Source organism: Podarcis tiliguerta (genome assembly GCF_965153285.1).
Source record: "Podarcis tiliguerta genome assembly, chromosome: 6".
Classification (NCBI taxonomy): Eukaryota; Metazoa; Chordata; class Lepidosauria; order Squamata; family Lacertidae; genus Podarcis; species Podarcis tiliguerta.
This window is the reverse complement of record NC_139539.1, coordinates 92,708,188-92,731,423: the sequence shown is the minus strand read 5'-3', so window position 1 is coordinate 92,731,423 and position 23,236 is coordinate 92,708,188. Positions and strand designations below refer to the sequence as shown.

General features: G+C 46.1%; 1 protein-coding gene across 2 annotated transcripts in view; it reads left to right on the top strand.

Moving 5' to 3' along the window:
* BRINP2 (BMP/retinoic acid inducible neural specific 2) overlaps positions 1–23,236 on the top strand; it is a 90,308-nt gene that overhangs the window by 48,892 nt on the left and 18,180 nt on the right. For both annotated transcript variants that reach the window (XM_083446319.1, XM_083446320.1), the window contains exons 2-3: positions 2,590–2,933; positions 18,983–19,173. In XM_083446319.1, the coding sequence (XP_083302445.1) occupies positions 2,665–2,933; positions 18,983–19,173 (460 nt within the window). In that variant the 5' untranslated portion in view covers positions 2,590–2,664. The remainder of the gene's footprint in view (positions 1–2,589; positions 2,934–18,982; positions 19,174–23,236) is intronic.

The window sequence follows — 23,236 nt, the reverse complement described above, 5'->3', positions numbered from 1 at the left end:
AGACTCGGAACTAAAGACTCCTGTGAGCAGATTTTCAAATACTTCTCATCTACAACCGGGATGAGATTTATACGCGAAGCAAAGTTGCTATCACACCAACCTCCTTGAAATAATCTACACATCTATTTTAGTTCTGAAATAGAAGTTGAATTCTGCAGGGGGCAGGGAAATGCTGCCCCAGACGGGGAGTGAGAGATGTTCTTTCAGCTGTTTGTTTATATTGTGTTTGTTTGCTTTGTCTGTCTGGGATTTATTTATTTTATTTGTCTAGCTGGTTTGGCAACTGGCGCTGTGATCCTGACAAATTATTCCCGTTGCTGTCAATCAGCATTTCATTTCCTCAGCAACTGAGGCCTTAGAACAAAAGAAATAAGCCCTTCGCTTTTGCAGGGCGCGTGATGCGCAGAATTGGGGTTGACAGTGTTTTATTTTTAAAAAGGCTGGTGCTCTGGGAGGTGGGGGCATGGCAGGTGCCCTCTTGCAGAACAAGTGGGGCATAACTAAGTGACAGATGGCTGGCAGGTAGAGAGGACTCTGCCCCAGAAGAGGAAGAGAAGCCACTTGTGACGGATAAATGCTGGATAAATTTGGGGGTTGTTTGAGAAATGCAGTGGTTCTGTTGCTGTGTCATGATAAGCAAGGCTTGAGACTACCAAGTGGCTGGGGGCATCTCAGCCCACATACGTGCAATGGATTGGTACCGACCAAATCATACTCAGGGTAGACCCAACATAATTAATGGACCCAAGCTAGTCATGCCGTTGAGTGTCAATGGGTCCGTCCTGAGTTATAATATAGGCTTATCCCAGGGGTTGGCAAAGTTATTGTGGCTTGGGCCGGTTCACGGTCCTGCAGACACCGTGGTGGCCTAGAGTGCATGCGCACACATGCTTAAACACTATTTCCAGTGCAGAGGAGGTGTGCACAGCTTCCCATTGGCTGCAGGAGCTTCTTGCAGCCAATGGGAAGCCAGCCAGCGTTGCGGAAGGCGGTCCCCGCTCTGCTCCACACTGGTTTAGTGTGGCGCACTGGAGCCAACTGAGCAGGCAGCGGGGGTCCATGGGCCAGTTAAACGACCCCCATGAGCCACTTGTGGCCCGTGGGCCTTAGGTTGCCGACCCTTGGCTTATGCTATAGGCCTATTAGAAGTGGAGCTGCTAATTTTCAAGCAGCCACTGCAGTTGTGAGCTGTTTGAAGAAGCTGCTGTAGCTGTGCCTTTAAGAACAGCTGGTATTATGGCAATGCGAGGTTTGTGCATGCAGAATGGGGAGTGGGACTGTGCCTCCTGGCTTCTGCCTACTAATCCAACAGCCAGCCCCCAGGTGCTCTGTAAGCTGCCTCTACCTACCTGCTTAGTCCGATATGTGCATAGATCAGGAGGTGGGGCCATTGGGGGTGCTGATGGATATTGAAGGCAGGGCCATGCATGCCTTGAATCCATGCATTGAATTCCATGCATTCCTTGAATCCCTGTGTGAGGGAACATCTTGAAAGTCCTAAAGGCCATCTCCCATGCTTTGAAAAACTGCACTTGCCCATTTCTGAGCACCAGGCTGCTCTTAAAAGGCAAGAGGCCTGGCTAGGCCACACACCCAGTCAGTTGTCAGCCTAAATTGTATAGATGACTGTGTTAAATGTATGGGAAGTGTAATGAGGCTTCGAGCTACGCTGTGCAAGTGCTAAGTGCTTGCTATGACCTGAGTGAGCATTGCCTCAGGTGTCTGGCCTGGGATATTTATATTTATATGGAGATGATGCAGATGAGTAGCAGAGAACTTGGTTTGCATGTGGGAGCTTCTGGGTTCATTCTCTGGTTATTCTACTTAAAGAATCTCAGGCACCAGGCTGGGACGACTCTTGCTGAAATCCCTGGAGACCTGCAGTCTCTAGGAGGGGGGCTGGCCATACATGACTCAATGGTCCCATTGTCTTGGAGAAAGTTGGAACAGGTGAGGCTGGATGGACCAGGGGGCTGGCTCAGTATAAGACAACTTCATACATTCGCTGCAGCTCTCTCTCAGCTGTAGCACCTGAACCCCTTTAGGGGAAAAAGCATAGGAACATTGGCACTTTGCTTCTACCCTATCTTCTTACCCCAGATGGCCCTGGATGAACAACAAACTCACAAAGCACTTGCAGTATGGAGACCATGAGGGCAAGTAAGCACTCCACTTGGGATCTGTGTGCTTTAGTCCGTCAAGCCTGGTGCCCCCAGGAACTTCAAAGGCCCCTCATGGATCTGACCCAGCAGTGCTGCCACTCGCTGCCCCTGGATGGCTGTTTCAGCAGTGGGCCTGCGCCAGTCCTGCTTTTGAATGGGAGGGAAGGTTGGCTCCCATCTGCCCTCCTCAGGTAGCAGAGTTCCTCAGGTGGTAGTTGGACCCCGTGTTGTTTACTCTCTGCTTTTAAGAGAACGACTGTCTCCCAAAGTGGCTTACCTCAATAAAAAGGGGATTGACCCTACCGAAAGACAAGCTGCAAGCATTCAGCTTGGTGGGTCACGAGGTTGTGCAGCCGCGCCCTAGGCATTGCTCATCACCTTGCCTGGATAAGTCATGACCCATCTTCTTTTCCTTGTGCCTTCTCAGTGCAGGAAATCCTGAAGGAGCGCCGAGAGGGAAGGAGTGGTGAGAGAATGAAGAAGCCAACCGAGCAGGAGAAGCATGAGGTGGCAGCGCAGCGCTCAGTTTAACGGGCTCTGGCTGATGGTCCCATGGGTGTCCTCAGTATTGGTCCTGACTCTGGGGTGCTGGGGGCTGGCTGCAGCTGTTGCCACACCACACGAACAGCAGCATGCCTCCACAGCCACCTCCAGCCAAGTGCCACTAGACTGGCTGCTCACTGACCGAGGACCTTTTCACCGAGCCCCAGAGTATGTTGACTTCATGGAGCGCTTTCGGCAGGGTTTCGCCACCAGGTACAGGATCTACAGGTAAGCCAAAGAGACGGGCCGGGATTTTTTTCCATCAGTTCCATCACATCTCACCTTACGGACTGAAAGGGGTTACCGTAGATTCCGGCGTATAAGATGACTTTTTAACCCTGGAAAAGAGTTAAAAAGTCAGAGGTCGTCTTATATGCTGGGTATGGGCGGCGCGGAGCAGAGCCCCCCGCCCCCCGCTGCAGCGGTGGCTCCGAAGCAGCAGCAGGGGCGGCGGGCTCCGCTCCGTGCCGGGCGGCTTTCTCTTTTCTTTTTTTAAAAAATAATATTTATTAAGAGTTTAAAGATTACAAAAAGAAGTAAGAAAAAGAAAAAGAATAAACAATACAAATCAATACATTACAATACATAAAAAGAAAACAAAAGACACAATACATCAAAACAAAAGCAAAAGCAAAAACAGTTAAAAACACATCCAATATTTATCATTATCTTTCATTAACTTGTTTCATCGATCTCCTCACACCTCCCTTTTTTGTATTCTAGTTATTAATTATTTCAGCAAATCCTTTCCACCTTTCACTGTTTTCTGTCATTTAATTATCTTAATTTATTTTAACCTTATCTTACCATTAAAACCCTAAAACTTATTTGTACTTAACTCCTTATAATGTTTCTACTAAAGCCATGTAATTTCATTCCAACATTTTTCTAACATTCATTAATTTTACAATATTTCTCTAAATAAATTTTTTAAACTTTTTTTCCAATCTTCTTCCACCGTCTGGCTTTCTCCTGGCACGGAGCTGCCCAGCGTATTAGGGGACTGGGCTTATAAGACGAACCCCCAAATTACAGCTGCCAATTCGGGGGGTTGTCTAATACACCCAGTCGCCTAATACGCCGGAATCTACGGTACATAGAAATGGATTGAGTCCCTGTATTTCTAGGCCAAACCTCATCCCAAGAGGGTTTCAGGGCAGCAGACAGCAAACCAGTACAATATTTCATCACATTTAGATTAAACAAACACAATCTCAGCTCGCCCCTAAACAAACTCCTAACAAAACAAGATAAAGGGGTTTTTTTTTGGAGGGGGGCAATGAAAAGCTGGTAATGAGGGGAACAGTCTGAATGGAGTTCACAATTGGGACACAGTGGGATTGGGAAGACAGTGCCTTGGGTCACCACAGAACGTACCATTGATGCAGGCAGGACTCAAAGGAGGCCTCTGGTTCACTTAAGTTAAGAGGAGCTGAAGGAGGAGATTTTGCCTTGTGCTACTTTGTGGGAGGGAAGTGTGTCCTTTGGATAGTCTGCCAGGTACCAAAATGTGTGAAGCTGGCCCTGATGGAGATCAGATACTAGTGCCCCTGTGAACTATAACAGAGGGACAATCAAGTTCTCAACTTCTACTCCTTTCCCATCATCTAGGCTTATGTCCTCACCCTGTCCTCACATCTATGGGTTGGTTACTTCACTACATTTAGGGATGATGGAGAAATATGTTCACATTTTAATGCAAATCTGCTTAACTTGCATGTCCCAAACCAATCACAAATTGAAATGCAGCAATCCTTGAAAAGCCACACTTCTCTGAATTGTGTGATGAGGCTCTCCAATCCTGTACATATTTGGAAGAGTACTTACAATAGTGCATGGTAGGGGAAAACATACAAAAATGCATTATAGTAGGAAAAAATTGTTTTTAAAAATGTGTGCATGAGACAAAATATGTACAATGGGCAAATCTATCCATTCCTAACTACGCTGCGGTTTAGTGGAGATTTTTGCTGGAAGGGAGAAGTCAGCAGCAATTGCCCAGAGGCAAAACCTGTCCTGGATAGCATGATATTATGTTGCTAGGCAGCAGCAGCAGCAGCAATATGCCCCTTTCTTTGGATCCAGGAAAAAGGTTGGCTCAGACCAAACCGAACCATTATGGCAACTCAGCCACAGAACTGAAGGCCAACAGAAGTTAACCTTTTAATTGTTCCATCTCAGTATGGTTTCAGATGTTTGATAAATGGGCACTTCCTTAAATCTGGACTGGGTTTGCATTTTGCTTCTGACTTTTGGCCATGAACCTATATAGAGGAGGTGTTTCTCAAACCTTTTGAACTCAGGGTCCTCTTCTAAACTTACTCTACTCACACCCTCTCTCAGCATCAGATTCTCTATAGATGAGCTTGCAAAGATGGTTGCCTCCAATGCTCATATTGCTGTGAAATTGAGATACTCAGCTCGACACTAGCCTTAGGAGAGGAACGGAATACAATCTTGTTGGCCCGTCTTAAAACCATACATAGGGAACCACCTTAACAAAGCTGTAGCTTTTTCATCAGATAATGGGGCAATGGAGATGTTGTCACTTCTATAAATCCATTCTGTATCTGTATGGGTCTTTGCTGGTGGGAAAGGAACATACTACCAGCTTCAGGATCTTATCCCTCCCTGGAGTATTGTGTGCACACAATATTCTACAGCAGCTTTCCCCATCCCTGCTATATAGGGATGATGGGAGTTGTAGTTCAGCAACATTGGAGGAACCAAGTTTGAGAAAGTCTGCTCTACAGCATGGTTGGGGAAATTCAGGCCTGGGGGGCTAAATCTGACCCTCCAGGCATCTGAATCTGGCCTGAATAAATCTCCCCAGGCTACACACCCTCATTCTTCCAATTTCGCACTCTGAATGCTTCAGCCTGGTCATAATGTGAACTCTGATTGTGCCCCTAGCTTGCCTGGAGGGAGGATATGGAGAGGGGTGTGAGACTGTACGGTGGTCAAGTTGACATCCATTGCCCTGCCTGCTTTTGTCCCTGACAGCATGTGGCCCTTGGAAAGCTGCCCAGAAGGCAGTGGCGTAGCGTGGGTTGTCAGCACCCGGGGCAAGGCAAGTAATTTGCGCCCCCTAACCCGTGGACTTGCGCCCCCTAACCCGTGGATTTGCGCCCCTAACCCTAACCCCCAGATGTTGCGCCCGGTGCGGCTGGCCCCCCCTGCACCCCCCACACTACGCCACTGCCAGAAGGCACTGTGGCCCTCGGGATAGGGGTTCATACCCCTGTTCTAGAGACGATATCCCACTAGGGAGGTTCATCTGACAGTATAAGAACCACTGCCACTGGGGAAAGGAGGGGTGATCTTTGAAGCCTTGTGAGAACAAAACAAAACAAAATGCATGGGTTGGGGTGGCTTAAAGTGTAACCCATGAAATGTCCCCATTTGGAATGCTGTTTATCAGACTCAGAACTGGCATAAAGAGCTGCTGGGCTACAGCTTGATTGTCAACATTTCGGGGATTGGCTTGAATAGACTTCATGGCGATGTCACTGGGAAAGATTGTCATAAATATTTCAGTGGCTGTTCTCAGAGAAAATGAGCAAAGCCGGTTGTACGAGGCAGGATCAGTGGTTCAGTTGGTTTGTTTTTGTTTGTTTTAATAAAACAACAACAACAATGGGTTGTGGTAGTTTGCTTGCTTACTCACTTGACTTTCTCATTTTGGCAAGCTGCAACGGAACTATCCGGGCATCAAAATTAGATTGGAAAAGCAATCATTTTAGATTGACAATTCCTTTGGTGACAGGGGAACTGTCAGCTGTGCTCCCTCCTAGGAGGGATTTAAAAATTCACTTTTATTCTCGTGCCTGTCACCTCTCTGTGCTCTTAATTGTGGTGGCTGTTTTCGGTGCAAGCTACTTCCGTCAAGACCCTAAAATACAATGACAACAGAAAAGCTTGCGCCAAAGTACTATTAGTAACAGCAGTAACAGAAATGTAATGATAAATAAAACATAAAATAAGGATCTTTTTGTGGACACTTCCATTTGAACAAACTGATTTAAGGTTCTTACAAAGCAGTATTGAACAGGCATTCACAGCCTGAACTGCAGGAGGAGAGAGACCGGCTGGACCAAATATAACAGAGGCGCAAGATAGCAGCAACGCAGTTGGCCTGGCTGCACATGAGATTTACCATATCAAAATTAGCCCTAGCTCTCTTTTGAGAATATTGCCGGTATTATATCGTTATTAGTGCTGGTTGGTCCCTCTTCGCCATTGAGTCATTTATTAAGCAGGTGACGTCATTACCCTGTTTTCAACTCCTGCTTTAAAAAAATTGTTTAGGCAAGTCTACCCCGACATGTAATTTTATTATCTATATTCATTTGTAAAAGTGTTGGTTTTATCTATATTTTGATAATTTGATTATGTCGCCTTGTTTATAAAGTTTTATTTCATTGGTATTTTCTGATGAGGTTATTTTTTGTTAGAGGGTTGTTGTTTTCAATTAAGTGGTATATAATTATTGCTCAATAAATACATTTAACAACACACATTAACTTATTAAATACAGTGGTAGCTTCTTCCAGGGGTGGGGGGTGGTACACCATTTTGTGGTCCACCTCAGGTGTCAAAATGTCTTGGGCCTGATTCTGCCTGATTCTACCAGGGGCTGTTGGGCCACTGAAACAGTGGTTTGGTGGGCCAGATCCCTAGGGTTTGCCCTTGATAGCATAAGCTACTCAAGTGATGCTCCAAATTTTTAAAAATGATACACACTGGTGGGCACCTGAGTTGTTGAAGGAATGCCCCCTGTTGGTGTATTTGCAGAACATACAATGTCCGCAGTGATGGACTGGAGCTCCAGACTGGGTAAACAGTTGAAATGAGGGTTGAATATGTTTGCCAGCATGAATCGACCAGCCTTGAGTGTCCCTTGTCCTTTGCTCTGCAGTTATAGGTTTCCTTTCACAGCTTGGTACATCTTGTTGCAAATGCCAATAGTTAGGCATACGGCATTGCAAACATTTATTTGCGTAACCGAAAGGCAAAGTGGAAGTGTTTCTATTCAGAACTTTCTGAAGAAGAGTATTTCTTTCTAACCTCCTGAACTTCAAATCTGGCTGATGTGATATTCTTAGGATAGCCATGATTCAGAATAGGATTTTTGGAATACCGTAGTCTCTGAATTGAAGTGCCTAAGCCAGGGGTGCCCAAACTTTTCTCAAAGAGGGCCTGATTTGATGAAGTGAACATGCATGAGGGCCAACCAAAGCTGTTGAGCTTTTTTTTAAGATTGAAGTTGCTGAGCTTTTTTAAAAGGATTTTACCCCTTACCCCCCAGGGCATTTTGGATTTTACCCCAGGGATTTTACTCCTGAAACGGACTTTGGACATGCCTGGCTTAAGCCAAAAAAATTGTCCAGAGGTTGACCAGAGGCTCAGTTTGGGAGTTCACACTTCCTTTGAGTTGACCTGTTCAAAAAGATTCCTTGTTCCTCCACTAGATGATAACCACACAATTGATACAGCACCACCTCCCAATAGAGTGCATCTCTTGATGCTCCAAGAGAAAAGGTCTCAATGGTTAATTTTTCAGCTCTTGTAGAACTGCTTTCTGTAAGGAAGCCAGGACTGCTAATAAAATAAAGATTCACAGGGAGATAAATTAAATGTGCAGTTAAGATACTGCTTTGGGTATTTGGAGGAAATGGCCACGGTGATTATTATTTTTGTGCCAGACTCTGGCACTGTTCTGTTTAGGGAAAGGAGACAGGGCTGTGGATGAAACTGGGAGGCACTGAAGCTGTTCCAGTTTAGATGGTTTTCCCAGATCAGAAGCTTCCATTTTGAATTTGCTTCCATGGGAAGATAATTCCAGGGTATTTATTTAGTTAGTTACAAACTTGCAACACTATTTAAAATCACAGCAGGATTAACATTTATAATGAAATAGACATTCCATAACTACTTCAGTATTAAAACTCAGATATACATTAACCCCTAAAAGCCATCAAAGGGGAGGGGAGTCCCAAGGTCCTCTTAAACATTGGCAGGGATGAGGCCTGCCAGATCTCAGAAGGAACTACTTCCAAAACTGTGGAGCCACTGCTGAGAAGACTATATTATGAGTACACATCAACCTGACTGTCTTTACCAGTGGGCAAATAAACAAGCCCTCCAATGCCAAACTCAAGGAACAGACTCATGGTGGGTTGGTGGGTTTGGGTCTCCTACCATTCAGGGCTTTAAAGGTTATAACCAGCAATGGCAATGGCAGCCAATTCAGTTGGTACCATTTTAGGTGTAAAATATTCCAGTAGCTCAGCGCCAACCAGCAGCTGAAATCTGTACCAGCTGACAGTCTCCAAAGGCCCCACCACTTAGAACAGGCTTCCTCAAACTCGGCCCTCCAGTTTTTGGCCTACGATTCCCATGATGCCTAGCTAGCAGGACCAGTGGTCAGGGATGATGGGAACTGTAGTCTCAAAACATCTGGAGGGCCGAGTTTGATGAAGCCTGACCTAAAATGCATAGCACTTCAGAAAAATCACAAGCTATAAACTAAGATTAGTTCTTGGTATATTTCTCGTAGTTTGTCTCGGGGACACAAACCGTAAGCCTGGGTTTGGACAAACAAGAAAAGGATAATTCAGGTTTGGTAATTACTGTTGATCAGGATTCAGAAATGTTTAACACTCAACCTTTTCATATTGCACAAGCTTCGTTCTCTATAAATGTCTTTCCATGTTATGTCAAAAGCTCAAGGCAAATTGCCCTGTATCTATGTTTCATCCTCACAGCAGACCTGTGAGGCTGTCAGTGCCTTGCGGCAAGAGCCCAGTTCGGTGCTTTAAAAATACCCTGCTTCTAAATATTGCAATTTCATGTACGGGAAGCTTCAGATTTGGAGAAATATTGGTTTCCATTTTAGCTTTAGTTACAGGGCCGTTTTCTTGGAACAGGAGTTAAAAGTTACATGGAAATAAAGAAGTCAGTGGAGGGCATTAGCCACAGCAGTGATGCAAAGACAAGCATAAGCCTGTCTACTTAATAATAACAGTATTTATATTTCACCTTTGAGCACACAAAGCATTTCGCATATCTTGTTGTAATCCCTACAATAACCTTGTAAGGTAAAGGTACCCCTGGCCGTTAGGTCCATTTGCAGATGACTCTGGGGTTGTGCGCTCATCTCTTTCTATAGGCCAAGGGAGCCGGCCTTTGTCTGCAGGTCATGTGGCCAGCATGACTAAGCTGTTTCTGGCGAAACCAGAGCAGTGATGGAAATGCTGTTTACCTTCCCGCCAGAGTGGTACCTCTTTATCTACTTGCACTTTGACGTGCTTTCGAACTGCTAGGTTGGCAGAAGCAGGGACCAAACAACGGGAGCTCACCCCGTCACGGGGATTCGAACTGCCGACCTTCCGATCGGCAAGCCTTAGGCTCAGTGGTTTAGACCACAGCGCCACCTGCATAGAATCATATTATTAACCCCATATTGCAGCTGGATAAGCTGAGAGGGTGGCTTGCCTAAGGAACCTTGTGAGTTCCTGGCAAGGCAAGATGGAAACCGCAGGCATCCTGATTCATTGCTATTGTTGCTCAGCTAGTACACTACATCAGCTCTCAAGCACTCTTAATCAGGAGGAACCTGATATTTTTGTATTTCTGTAAACATCTGTGTCTGAGCCAAGCGGCATTGCCCTGTTAACCAGGTGAGGCATGGAATCGGTTCCCTGTGCTGTGCTCCTAGAAAGGAGCCGGCTGCCAAGATGGATGGTGGTTGGGGACTTGTCCCAGAAGCTCCCTGCTCTCCTCTGAGAGGAAGCAAGTGCCAAGATCAATCCCCACAAGCCGAAGAGAGAAGGGAACCTGCTGTTTTCTGGCGTCCAAGACAAGCAGCAGTAGTGGCTGGGGATTGTCTCAGTGCATTACCTCATTGAGGGGAAGCAGACTGAATGGTCCTGAGATGGTGGTTGGGGCTCGGTGTGCCACACCAGTCTGCTTTTCTCTGCACTGAGGATAATAATAAAAATAATTGCACCTGCAGTCAGAAGAACTAGAAGTCCCTGGACAGCGTGTAAAATGGCAGAATCATTGATTCTCTGTCCAGATCATTTTAGTGAGTAATGCCTGGTGTGGTGGGGCAGAGCCAGAGAGCCAACCTCCAGCGTTGCTTCTGCTCGCTTCTATGGGGCTGGGGTGGAGGACTCACTGGTGGAAGTGCCAGATTGTTTCTGCCAGCGCATCTGTGCAGCCTCAGCTGTGTTTTTGCTCTGCTCCACTCCAGCCCTATCTAGATAAGGTGAAATGTCTCCAGTGTTGGGATGGTGGTATCATGGCTCTGGCCAACCTTCCCAGATGCTACTGATTTTAGTTGAAAGGGTATGGCAGGGTGATCGGCTTTGACCTATCACTTACCTTTTTGGCACATCTGTGGAACGATAATTTCAAGCACTCTACGTGAAGCTACCTTTGAAAGTGACTCGGAAACCACAACTAATCCAGAATGTGGCAGCTAGACTGGTGCCGGGGAGTGGCCACCAGGACCATATAACACCAGTCCTAAAGGATCTTCATCGGCTCCCAGTGCATTTCCGAGCACAATTCAAAGTGTTGGTGCCAAACTTTAAAGCTCTAAATGGCCTTGACCCAGTATGCCTGAAGGAGTGTCTTCACCCCAATCACTCAGCTCAGATACTGAGGTCCTCCTCCGAGGGTCTTCCTCTGGTTCCCTCACTGCGAGAAGTGAAATTACAGGGAACCAGGCAGAGGGCCTTCTCGGTAGTGGCACCCGCCCTGTGGAACACCCCCCATTCAGATGTCAAGGAAATAAACAACTATCTGACTTTTAGAAGACATCTGAAGACAGCCCTGTATCGGGAAGTTTTTAATGTCTGGTGTTTTATTATGTTTCAAAATATGCTGTAAGCTGCCCAGAGTAGCTGGGGAAATCGAGCCAGATGGGCGGGGTATAAATAATAAAATTATTATTATTATTATTATTATTATTAACTACCAGACCTGTAGGAGGATTCTATATGACCTAGCTAATTTTCTAGTTGTAGTTTTGCCTATTAAAAAAGAATGGGTAGAATCCCATGTGATTGACTGCCTGCATGATTTAGAATAATGAAGGGCAGATGAAGAATTCCTGTAGCAGGAGGACTTGTCAATTCTGTTGTTAAAGTGTTGGGCTAATTATAAACTGGCAAGAACCTGTTGCTTTCATAATGAAAGTTAAAGCTATCATCATGTAAAATATATTGGATATATATTGGATATCGCAGTGGGTTGTGCTATTCATATGTTTTAATCCTATTTTGAGGCGTGTCCCGCCTTTTCCATTGCATTGTTATATGACTGATGGTGGCCTTTGGCTAAGCAATAAAGATTTGACATCTGGGGTTGGTAGATTCGCATAATGCGTAGACTAAAGCCCTCTCCAGGAGTTACGTTTTTAATATTTGTTTTTAATATTTGTTTGCTGTATGTAAGTCTCCTTGAGCCCTTCAGATATAAGGTGATGTGTAAATAAAGTAGCAAAAGTTGTAAGAATAATAAAGAAAATGAGTGTGAAAGCAGCAGCAGGGATGGGCATGTCACACCTTGGTTTTAGTTTCTGTCACCTTCCAAATTGTTCAGAGTCCTAAAAATGGGAGGAGCCTCCATGGTAAGGTTACCAAAAAATTTTCCAGTGAATCCGGGGACACAATAAATAAATAAATACAAACAAACATGTTTGTTGATGCTGCAGCGATGGCGGTGGCAGAGGGGCAGCTGCCACCTTGACCTCAGCCACCACGTTCCCCCTTCCTATAAGGTTTCTATCTCCTTTCTTCATGAGCCTGGGCTCATGTTGTTGGTTCTTTGGTGGTGGTGGGGAAGTGGTGTGCAGTGGGGCAGGTATGGAAGGCGGAGAAGGAGGGCTGAGAACATCGGCGCTAGCGAGACTTGGGCAGCGTGATGTCTTCCTTCCCATCAGAGCAGCCCCAATCCCATTCCTACTTGTGTGCAAGCAGGAGGGAGCGGGGATGGGGATCCCTCAGCTGGGAAGCGAGGCTTCACACTGCCTTTCAGAGCAGCCCCATCCCAGTTCCTACTTGTGTGCAAGCAGGAGTGGGTGGGGATCCCTCAGCTGGGAAGGAAGGCTTCCCATTGCCTAACTGAGAGATCCCTGCCCCCTCCTGCTTGCAGGCAAGTAGGAGTTGGGAGGCTGTTCCGATAGGCAGCGTGAAGCCTCCCTTCACAGCTTAGTTGCTGGGGTCAGGGAAGGTGGAGGCAGCCCGGAAGCTGCATCTTAGAGCCCCTCACCACCATCATATGGGGACTTCCGAGCAGCTCCTGATGCCAGCCAGAGCCACCTGCTCCGGGCTGCTGAGACTGCTGCTGCTGCGTTTCCCAGGGACATTAGATGAAATCCGGGGACATTCCGGGGATGCAATTTGTCCGGGGACTTATTCGCAAATCCGGGGACTGTCCCCGGGAAATGGGGACGTCTGGTAACCGTACTCCATGGACACAAAAGTGTCTCCCCACCCCCGTGCAGAAAATCACCACCTGCAAGTTGGACGGCAGTAGACCTAGCAACAGAGTGTCCTGACATTCAACCATTCCAGGGAATATTCCGTCATAAGTGGCCTCCTTCAGGATGGTCTGTCCCTGGAAGGAGTAAATAAATTCGGTGATGCTACATGTCTCAGCTGCATCTGTTGGTGCTTTTATGTTCCTATCTCTCCATGTGCTGGTGAACTTGGGGAAGTTACAACTAGAGGCAAGAATCAGCATGACGGGGGGAACAGCAATGTTTGCAGTGCAAAACGAATACCCCCCCCAAAAAAAAACTATCCAGAAGGCTGCTTTCCCCCCCCACCCCCCCAAAAAACCCTGGCTAATAAGGACTGAGCATGCTTAATAGCTACAGAATATTGAGTGACAGCTAGAAAAGAAAAAACAGAATGTGTATGTGTGAGACAGAGAGAGAGAAAGAGAGGGAATTGGAAACCCTCCCTTCAGTCCCATCTTAGAGCACTCTTTTTAGGGGAGAAGACACGCTGCAACATTTTGTTTTAGGCCCCTCTTGGGTCTGGGTTACTGTGTTCTTGGCCTTACACGTACTGTGCAACCCACATAAGCTAAGGAGGAGGCCATTGATTCAGCCACACTCAATCATGGTTTTCTTTTTTGTATTTGTCAACTTCCCTAAAGGGCACTTTATTTGCCCTGCTCAAGTTTTGCTTCCAGCCTGCCCCGCTCTGCTGCTCTTGCTTGTGTAGGTTGATGTGATTTGGCACCATTTGCAGATTTCTAGCCAGTGGGAAGGTAGAGGCACGGGGGCATCACAAGTCATGATGGACGAGCTTCTGCGGAGTTCTGAGCCTGGCAGTTTTTCACGGTTCTTGCTCGCAAGCTGCCTCGTTCTAATCAGCCCTGTCAATTCCTCACTTTAATGAGCATCACCAAAGCCCACCTGATTATTCCTGAAAGAATGGTGTGTTTGGCCCCTCCCCAGCTTACGAAAACCCTAATAGCCAGGATGTGGCTTGGGGAAATGAATGCACACAGGGAGGAAATGGATGCTGAAAGGCAGTGCATCTGACAACAACAACAACAGCATCACTGGCGCCAGTGCCTGAGCTAGGTCTGTTCTCTTAAGCCCTGGCCTTGAGAGAGTTGAGTTCTCCCCGCACCTTCTCTACCTTCACGCACAAACCCACAGGCTCTCTTGAGAGGCTTCTGGCGACAGAAATGGGGCAGGAAGAGTCAACCCTCTGGGACTAGAGCGGCCTTAATCTTTCTGTTCCTCTGCAGCAGGCAGGCTGCTAACCCTTTGTGAGTCTGGTGTTTTTTTGTTTTGTTTTTTGGCGAGACAGAGGTGCAGGTGAACTTAGGCCAGCCTTAGCCACTGCAGATTCCTCCCTTTCTTAACCTTTGCCACAGCCTTTTAAGAGGGCAATGCAGTACTTAACTCAGACCAACACGGCTACTTTTTGATGGTCTCATTTCTCTCTCTTCCCCGCCACAGTTTTCCTAGCGGCTTGTTCAGCAGGGAGTGTTTCCAGGAGTTGGGAACAAAGGCGTTACACTAGGGTTGGGCACAGCTTTGGCAACTTTCTATGGTGATGTCAGAACTGGTGATGTCAGAACTGACGTATGCGGCCAGTCAGTCCCTTCTCCCTCTTGTGGAAAAGCCCGCAAGAGCTCACGGAGCTTGTGTGCGGCTCTTGGGGGCTTTTCCCGCCTGCCTCCCCCCTGCATTCACTCCATAGGATGCACACACATTTCCCCTTGCTTTTAGGAGGGAAAAAGTGTGTCCTGTAGAGTGAAAAATACGGTATGTTGTATGAAAAATAAATAAACCCAACTTCCGTATTGTGTGTGAGCACACCGGAGATGCAACTATGCAGGAGAACTACAGTCTGCACAAGTTTGTGCCCAGGATGAATCTCAGTGACTTGAACAGAAACCAAAATTGGTGGGATTTAATTTTTATTCTTAGCATTTTAGAAATAAGTTTTCCAGGTTGAAGAGTGAATTGTGCATTCAGTTACAATTAAGTAAAACATGTTCCTCAACTACCAGGAGTTTGGAGTAACTGGCTTAAAGTTTGCAATCTCGCGACTGTCATTTGAGCCTAAGCTCTGCTCCACTCCCCATTTAGCCTGGTTTAAAACTTAGTTTGGCATCTGCGTAGGTGGCATGCTCAGAAGTCTTAGAACTCTGTGTTATTGCTGGCTTTGCCAGCCATGCGCTCTACTCCCTGGCTTCTCCTCCATCTTTCCCAATCAGACTTAATTAAAGTGTTTGCAAGCCACAGCCTGGTTTTAATTACAGTGAAATTGTCAAGATTAGAATGAAATTGGCCGATCATTGTTTACAGCGGCATTGTTAGGGGACACAGCAGGCTGCTGAAATCATCTCCATGCCAGCCATCATAGTGTGAAGAATATGTGAGGCCTCTTAAGTGGAGGTCTGGTTGGCACGTAGCTCATGACTTGTTCCACAGGCAGCAGATGTTAAACTGATATGTATAAAATTGCTGAGTGTCAACACGTTTATCTTTGGCCGAGATCTCAATACAAAGAATGGCCTGATAGGTGGCCCAAAACAGGTACTGCTTTTGTTAATTACATTTTTGCCTCACCGTTCTTCCCTCAAGGTGCCATACGCAAGGCACGCCTCTGCCTCCCCAATCTCAGTGCAATCTTGTGAGACAGGTCAGACTGAGAGAGAGAGAGAGATTGCCCCAAGGTCAAACTGAAGTAAATAATCAGAATTTAAAGTGAATCATCTGGAGTAAAGCCTATATTTTGCACACAGAAAGACTTAAAACTAAACTCAGAAATGGCTCTCAGTGTAAAAGCTGTTTCATAAATGGGGGCCTTCCTTTATAAGCCAAGGTCTAGTGTGAAGGAAGATACAACTCCAGTCACAGTGGTACAAGTACCCTTAGGTGTCAACGTGCAAAAAGGGCTGCTGGGCTTTTAAAGGAGAGGAGATTTTGTCAGGTTGGCTTCTTGGGATTTGGTGGTGATGGAACTCCACATCGTCTGGTTTCATGCAATGGCCAGACTCAAATGGAACCGTATTGATAATGGCAGAAGTAGACACAATTATGAACCTAGCAAATAGAGGACTACACATTCTTCCCCTGCCAGTTTCCCCACCCTCCTCTCCAAGACAAAAACGGTTCCTTTCAGATGGGGTAGGAGTAACTAGCAGCCGAGAGGCATCACTAAAATGCAGTTTCTCCTTCACTGTAAATTATGTTCCTGAGCTTGCTCAAGAGCCGAATTTCCCACCAGGCAGCATGGAATTTGCAGTTTCCATTGTCTCCTCAGTTGAATCAATAGGCAGAGGAAATAGCAAATAACATGGTCTCTAGCCATTCTTTTCTTCCTGTAAGAACCCAAGAGAGCAGGGATGGGGACTTTGCCCCTCTAGATGTTGTTTAGCTATGTTTCCCACAAACCCTGCCCATTGGCCATGCCAGCCGGGAGTGATGGAAGCAAAGCAGTATCCAGAGCATCACCTCTGTAGTTGAGGAAGAACGGCATCAAACCCTTTAAAAGGCAAGCCAATGTCTTCGTGGTTTAGCTTGAGAACCGTAACATAGGACGAAGCAGATGTGTAGTCATCTTGTTGTTACTCTTAAGTGGTTTTGCTTGCTAGCCTATTTTATCCTGCCTTGGGGGAAGGAAAAGAGTAGCCGTGCAAATCTATGCCCTTTACCTCCTTTTATAATTTGGGGCACTTTATCAGATCTACAGATTGCCAGTATTTACTGTGGTGTATAGACTGCCTTGTATAAATCTCTCTAATGTCCTATCCATCTGGAAAGCTGGTTCATACAGATGGAGTATGGATCAGAAATATTCCTTGAAGGAATAGGATCAAACTGATGTGAACTGAATTCCTCCAGCACTCTTGGCCTAGTGCCACTATGTGTTTCCACAAGCTGCTGGCATCACTCATTTCTGGTTGTAGCAATCAGCGTTACTGTCAAGGTACTAGGCACGAAAATGAAGTCTTCAACAGAGTTGCCATCACATTTGTCTGAAACAAAAATATTGATGTGAGTTTGGAGGTTCCTGCTTAGGCAAAACATCCAAGGAATTCCTAGGGAAGCAATAAGAATGTTTCAGTAAGACTAAGGAAATTTATTGGTAGTGGTGTTCCATACATCTGAAGCCCACCAAAAACACAATTGCAGGTTCTCAGTTGAACTGTTATTGTGAATGTTATCTTCTGCCTCTTATCAGCGTTGCGTGTCCCGTTTGGGCTGGTGAAGCAACTCTCCACGCAGTGGGGAAAATGAGAATAGCTGCAAAATTTAAATGTCCAGGTGAATTTGGAGGTTTCTGCTCAAGAGGAGCAGATGAGGAATTTCGAGGGAAGGGGGGAAAAGGAAAGGAAAGGAAAATAGAAAATAATTTAGAGTGTAGCTCTGTGTTTATGCAGAAAAGTCTAATGGAGCTCAATGGGACTTAATCCCTAGTAAGTATACTTAGGTCTGTAATCTTAATTGCATTTTTTTCAGGGTGTTTTCTGTATACCCCTGGTTTTCAGAACACTTTGCATGTAATATTTTCAGTTGCTGTTGTTTATCGTTGTTTTCCGGAGATGTCTGTACTATCAGGTAAGTAAAGTGTGTGAATTGGTATTACATGTTTGTGTGAGTTGGATCCTATCTTGGAAGCATCATACATATAAGGGTGCGGTGAGGAGTATTAGCCTAAGAAGTTGCCTTATACTGAGCAAGATCATTGGTCCACCTAGCTCAGTACGATTCATTTGATTCAGAACAGCTTTTCGATGTCTTTAGCAGGGCTCACTCCCCCCTCTGGAACATTTTAAATTAAGCCTACAATCTTCACACTGCAAGGCCTGTGCTTAAGATTGGATTCATACAGAAACCCAGAACGCTCAGAATATTGTGCAGAATTCTCTAGTGCATCAGCCTTCTTCAGGCTTTCTGTCTTTGTGGTAGGGAAATCGGTGAAGGAAGAGGTGGACCGTAGAGACTAGTGTGCACCTTGGTCCCGATCCCTCTCCCAGTCTCACTTGGAGTAGGACTGGCCTGAGGTGGACTGAGGCAACCATCTTGGGGGGGGGGTGGAATCCCAAGGGGCAGCGCCCCCACTGCCACCGGAGGAGTGTGGAAAAGTGGTGGCTTCTGCTGAGATCTTGTGAGACTCTTGCAGATATCGCCACCCTTTCTCACTTCTCCTTCAACCCTACCACTGTTGCCACTGGGGAAGCAAAGATCAGTGGCTGCAGCTTCTGGGTTCTGGCGAGATTTCACAGACCTCCCAATGGGGGCCAAAGCCACACGACCCTAGTAAGTGCAGAGGGAGTGGGGAGGCAGCCCCTGTTTTGCCCCAGGCATCGAAACAGGACAGTCCGCCCCTGAGTTGGAGGGTGAGCGTCTCAAGCAGGGAGCCTCTTTTACTTCTGGGGGCGCCTTCTGTGCCTGGAAAATCAGGGTTCCGAATTGTGTCAGGGAGCCCCCACATGCATAGAAGGCTCCCCACTTTGGGACGTCACCCTCCAACTTGTGAGGATGGCCAGAGTGGTAATGGAAGTGGAACTAGTGTCCTCACCCCTGTTGACCCCCCCCCCCATGTGTATACTTAACTCACGACAGACAGTCTGTATTTGAGTTATCTTCAGAGGGTCCTTTATCCCCTTATTCCTAGGTGCTGAAAACGTGCTCCTTTTTCATATTAGGAAAAACCAGGCCTGGATCCTGGATACAGTTATAATTGTGCTTACTTTGCCATTACTGTTTTCTTGGCTTTCTCCTCCAGAGAATTTGCTCGCTGGAAGGTGAATAATTTGGCATTGGAAAGGAGAGATTTCTTCAGCTTGCCTCTGCCCCTGGCTCCAGAATTCATCCGCAACATTCGCCTTCTGGGGCGCCGGCCCAGCCTCCAGCAGATCACCGAGAACCTGATTAAAAAATACGGGACCCATTTCCTGCTCTCTGCCACACTTGGAGGTGAATGGTCCCCTTTCTTCCCATGTGTTGTCTCTCTTAAATTCAAAAACTATAGTCTTCAGCCACATCGGCCAAGTACGTGAATTAAAAGTGTTGTGTTTTTATATAAAAAAATGTGTTCCAGGCACACCAATATCTCTGTACTACTGTAACACTTTTATTAATTTGTTTAATTTATGTCCCACTCTTCCTCTTCAAGGAGCTCAAGGTGTGTATCGGTTGTGAGATTGCAGATTGTCAACGTGGGAACAAAAGCTCCTCATCATGTGTACGCAGAATTAAGTTGCATTGAGTTCAGTGGGGCTTACTTCCAAGTAACTATCCATAGATGTGCAGCCTTACAGTCCCATGCACTGTATCTTTACTGGGAAGCAGGTCCCATTATACAGTGGGGAGGGGGGTCGGTTACTCCCAAGAAAGTGTGCAAAGGATTGCAGCCAGGCAGTTCAATTCCATTGTATCCATTGTACAAAATGTCCTTGCTGTGCCAGCGCCTAAGCTGGCACCCAGGGCACAGTTATCATACGATGGCAACCATCGAACTGCAAGCGGTATGCCTGGTGGTAATGCCCACAACCCTCTTGAACAGAGTCTATGACGATAGTTTTGCGACCCTCCAAGTCACGGCATCTTCCCCTGACAACAGTTACAGTCATACTACATCACCCAATCCCCTGGTCACCATAGTGCCACATCTCAGCAGACTGACACGCAGCCCACAGGCAGCAGTGCCATGAGTGTGTCGCAGACAACTCTTCACAGTTTTGTCAGCAAGGGGAATAAGAAAAAGAAAGGTCAGGCTGAACCTCACAGGAGGCCTCTGTGCTGGCACCACAGCTCAGCAACCAATAGTACTGCTTATACAACAGGGTTCAAATTGTTCAAATTCCTCTTCCCAGCCCAAGCGTTATGGCCACACATGTATTTTCAGCTCAAGGCAGAACTGGCATGGAGAATCAGCCACACATTTCAAAGCCTGATGGAAACAAACATTGACTCCAGAGTCTTTTACACAAAGGTCAAGACAGCCCTTTTGCAAAGTTGTGTCCTCCATATGTTTTGGAGCACAACTACCAAAGCCAGCCTAGACCGAAGCTTAGGGATGGTGAAGTCTAAAATATCTCTGGTAGGGGATGATGGCCAAGAGCCCTACACTTCAACACAGCTTCTGAATCCTACTGATTTTTACACACATATATTTATGGGCACTCAGTGGGGAGACCATGTTGAATGGAAAAGTGCAAAGGTGGATAAAACTGGCCTGGCATGGGGAAAACCCAGGCTCCTCACACTCAAGAGCCACTCCATGACTTCTTAGTCGCAGAGGCGGGCATGTAGCACTGCCATCCTGGCTTTGGTGGGTAACCCGCCCGATCCTGCACTCGCTACCGCTGGTTGTATTTTGTTTTGCTTATTAAAATCTATATACCATTTTTCAAACTTAAATTAAGTCAATGGTAGGAAGCTAAAAGGAAATAAAATCCAACTGGCCCTACATGGTCCGGAAAGGCCTCCACGAATGTGTTTTCTTCAAGTACTGAAATTGCATTTGGAGCCCAGGCAGTTCCACAGGAAGGCAGTAGTTCTCAAAAAAAGTTCTCTGGGCCACACTTTTGGAATAAAAATTGGCTCACACCACACCAAATTTTTAATTGATAAAAAATACACCTGAAAACAAAAAGAAAAAACTCCTTGCATCGCTTTATTTATAACATAAAACACAACTACTTAAAATATCATCACGGTGCATCTGGAAAGTATAAAATAATGCAGCTACATAACAACATGAATCCTTCGTGAACTATAATATTGGATTGTTCTTGAATCCTCCTGCCACATCCTTTGAGAAGCGCTGCAGCGAACCTCTGCAGGTTGCAGCATTGCCAGGTTGGCCTCATCCGGCGATCTTGGTGGCGTGAGAGGCACTTTGTCTGGTAAACTTGATCCCCAGTGCATTGTGTGCATCAGCACAGGCAGATTACAAAGAGGTCCCCTTGGCTCTGTGGGACAGCACAGATTCCACAAGCCCAAGGACCAGGTCTTCCCGCCACTAGCTCTCCATCAGACCAAGCACAAGACTGTGCTCCAAAGCAGAAGAAATGTTTATGAGAAAAGCCGCAATGGGCCTTCACAGGAGTTGTTTAGTCTGTTCTGTTTTTGTACAGCCCTCCCATCCTTCTCTTTACAGCCCTGTGATGGGGTCAGCTGAGAGAAGGCACATTGCCAAAGGTGATGGAGCTCCATGGTTGAGCTGTACCGTCCTGGCTCTTCGTGGTGTTATGGTGGGCTGTCTCTCTTTGCTGAAGCCACCCGCACCCCTTCTCAGTCTTCCCATGTGTCTCCCCACGCCTCTTGTCACACCGAGCAACTTTGGGAACCTCACGTGGGGCGTTGGGGTCTGCTGAATCGCCCTTTCCCCAGAATCTGGCAACAAAGTTCTCACACTAATACAAATTGGCGTGAAGACTTTGTTATTATTGATTAAAGCCGTAGTTCAAGGCAGGGCTTAAAGTAGCGGTATGGATTTTTAGAAATCCATAAGTCATGTCTACTAATAGCAACAAAACAAGCTTGCCAGACAGCTAAAGACAATTAGTGACATTTTGCTGTGCAAGTGACCAATTGGCTTAAATAATACCTCCTCACTTGCCAAGGCTGCTTTTTCCTCTCTCCTCCTTAGTCTGAACGTGCGTTTTCTGTGTTTTGATCTTCTGTAGGTCTATTAAAAGTCCACTGTGGAACTGCTGTTGACACCCATATATAGAATTAGCTTGTTCAAGTTATAAATGGATCTGATTGTGTGTGTGTGTGTGTGTGTATAAATTGCCCAGAGGTAGGGGGATATCCTTAGTTTTAAATGTGTTTGTGGGAGGGGGGCTATTGTTTTGTTGTTTTTGTTTTAATTTGTTTTTTTAAATCTTGTGAACTGTCCTGAGATCTTCTAATGAAGGGCAGTATATAAATCACAATCATAGCCATAATCATAATCATTGTTAATTTATTCAATGAGAATTGGCTTAAATGGACCTTCCATAGAAGACACCTAGGGTGCTTTATAAAGTTTGAAGTATGGGCACCAACAAGCATTATGGGGCTCAGGAACTGTGTGGATCAGGCGTTGGTTCATTCCACCCAGTGCCACCAAGGGGACTGGTCAAAGGAAGGAATGGCAGGCCTAGAGTTGGAAGGGATCACAAGGGTCATCTAGTCCACCCCCCTACAGTGGATGAATCTTTTTGCCCAATGTAGGGTTCAAACCCACAACCCAGAGATTAAGAGTCTCATGCTCTACTGACTGAGCTATCTATGTTTCTAGAACACTACTGGGACAGCCTAGAATCCTCTTGATCTGGAGAGTCAGGTGACAAGCAAGGAGCCAATCAGATGCCAGTCCCTGATACAGAGCTTCTGGATTTGCCGCGTTCCTCTGTCAAAACTATCCGTATAGTTGAGGGAGGACACCAGGTTTATTAAGTTATTAAAACATTTCTATCCCATAGCTCAAAGTGATTTCAGACAGACAGACAAATTCAAAAGCCTGGTACAAGAAATGTGAAAATAAAATAAAGAGGTAATGCAATTTTGGGCTTCATCAATAGGAGTATAGCATCTAGATCAAGGGAAGTTATAGTGCCACTGTATTCTGCTCTGGTCAGACCTCACCTGGAGTACTGTGTCCAGTTCTGGGCACCACAGTTCAAGAAGGACACTGACAAACTGGAACGTGTCCAGAGGAGGGCAACCAAAATGGTCAAATGCCTGGAAACGATGCCTTATGAGGAACGGCTAAGGGAGCTGGGCATGTTTAGCCTGGAGAAGAGGAGGTTAAGGGGTGATATGATAGCCATGTTCAAATATATAAAAGGATGTCACATGGAGGAGGGAGAAAGGTTGTTTTCTGCTGCTCCAGAGATGCGGACACGGAGCAATGGATCCAAACTACAAGAAAGAAGATTCCACCTAAACATTAGGAAGAACTTCCTGACAGTAAGAGCTGTTCGAGAGTGGAATTTGCTGCCAAGGAGTGTGGTGGAGTCTCCTTCTTTGGAGGTCTTTAAGCAGA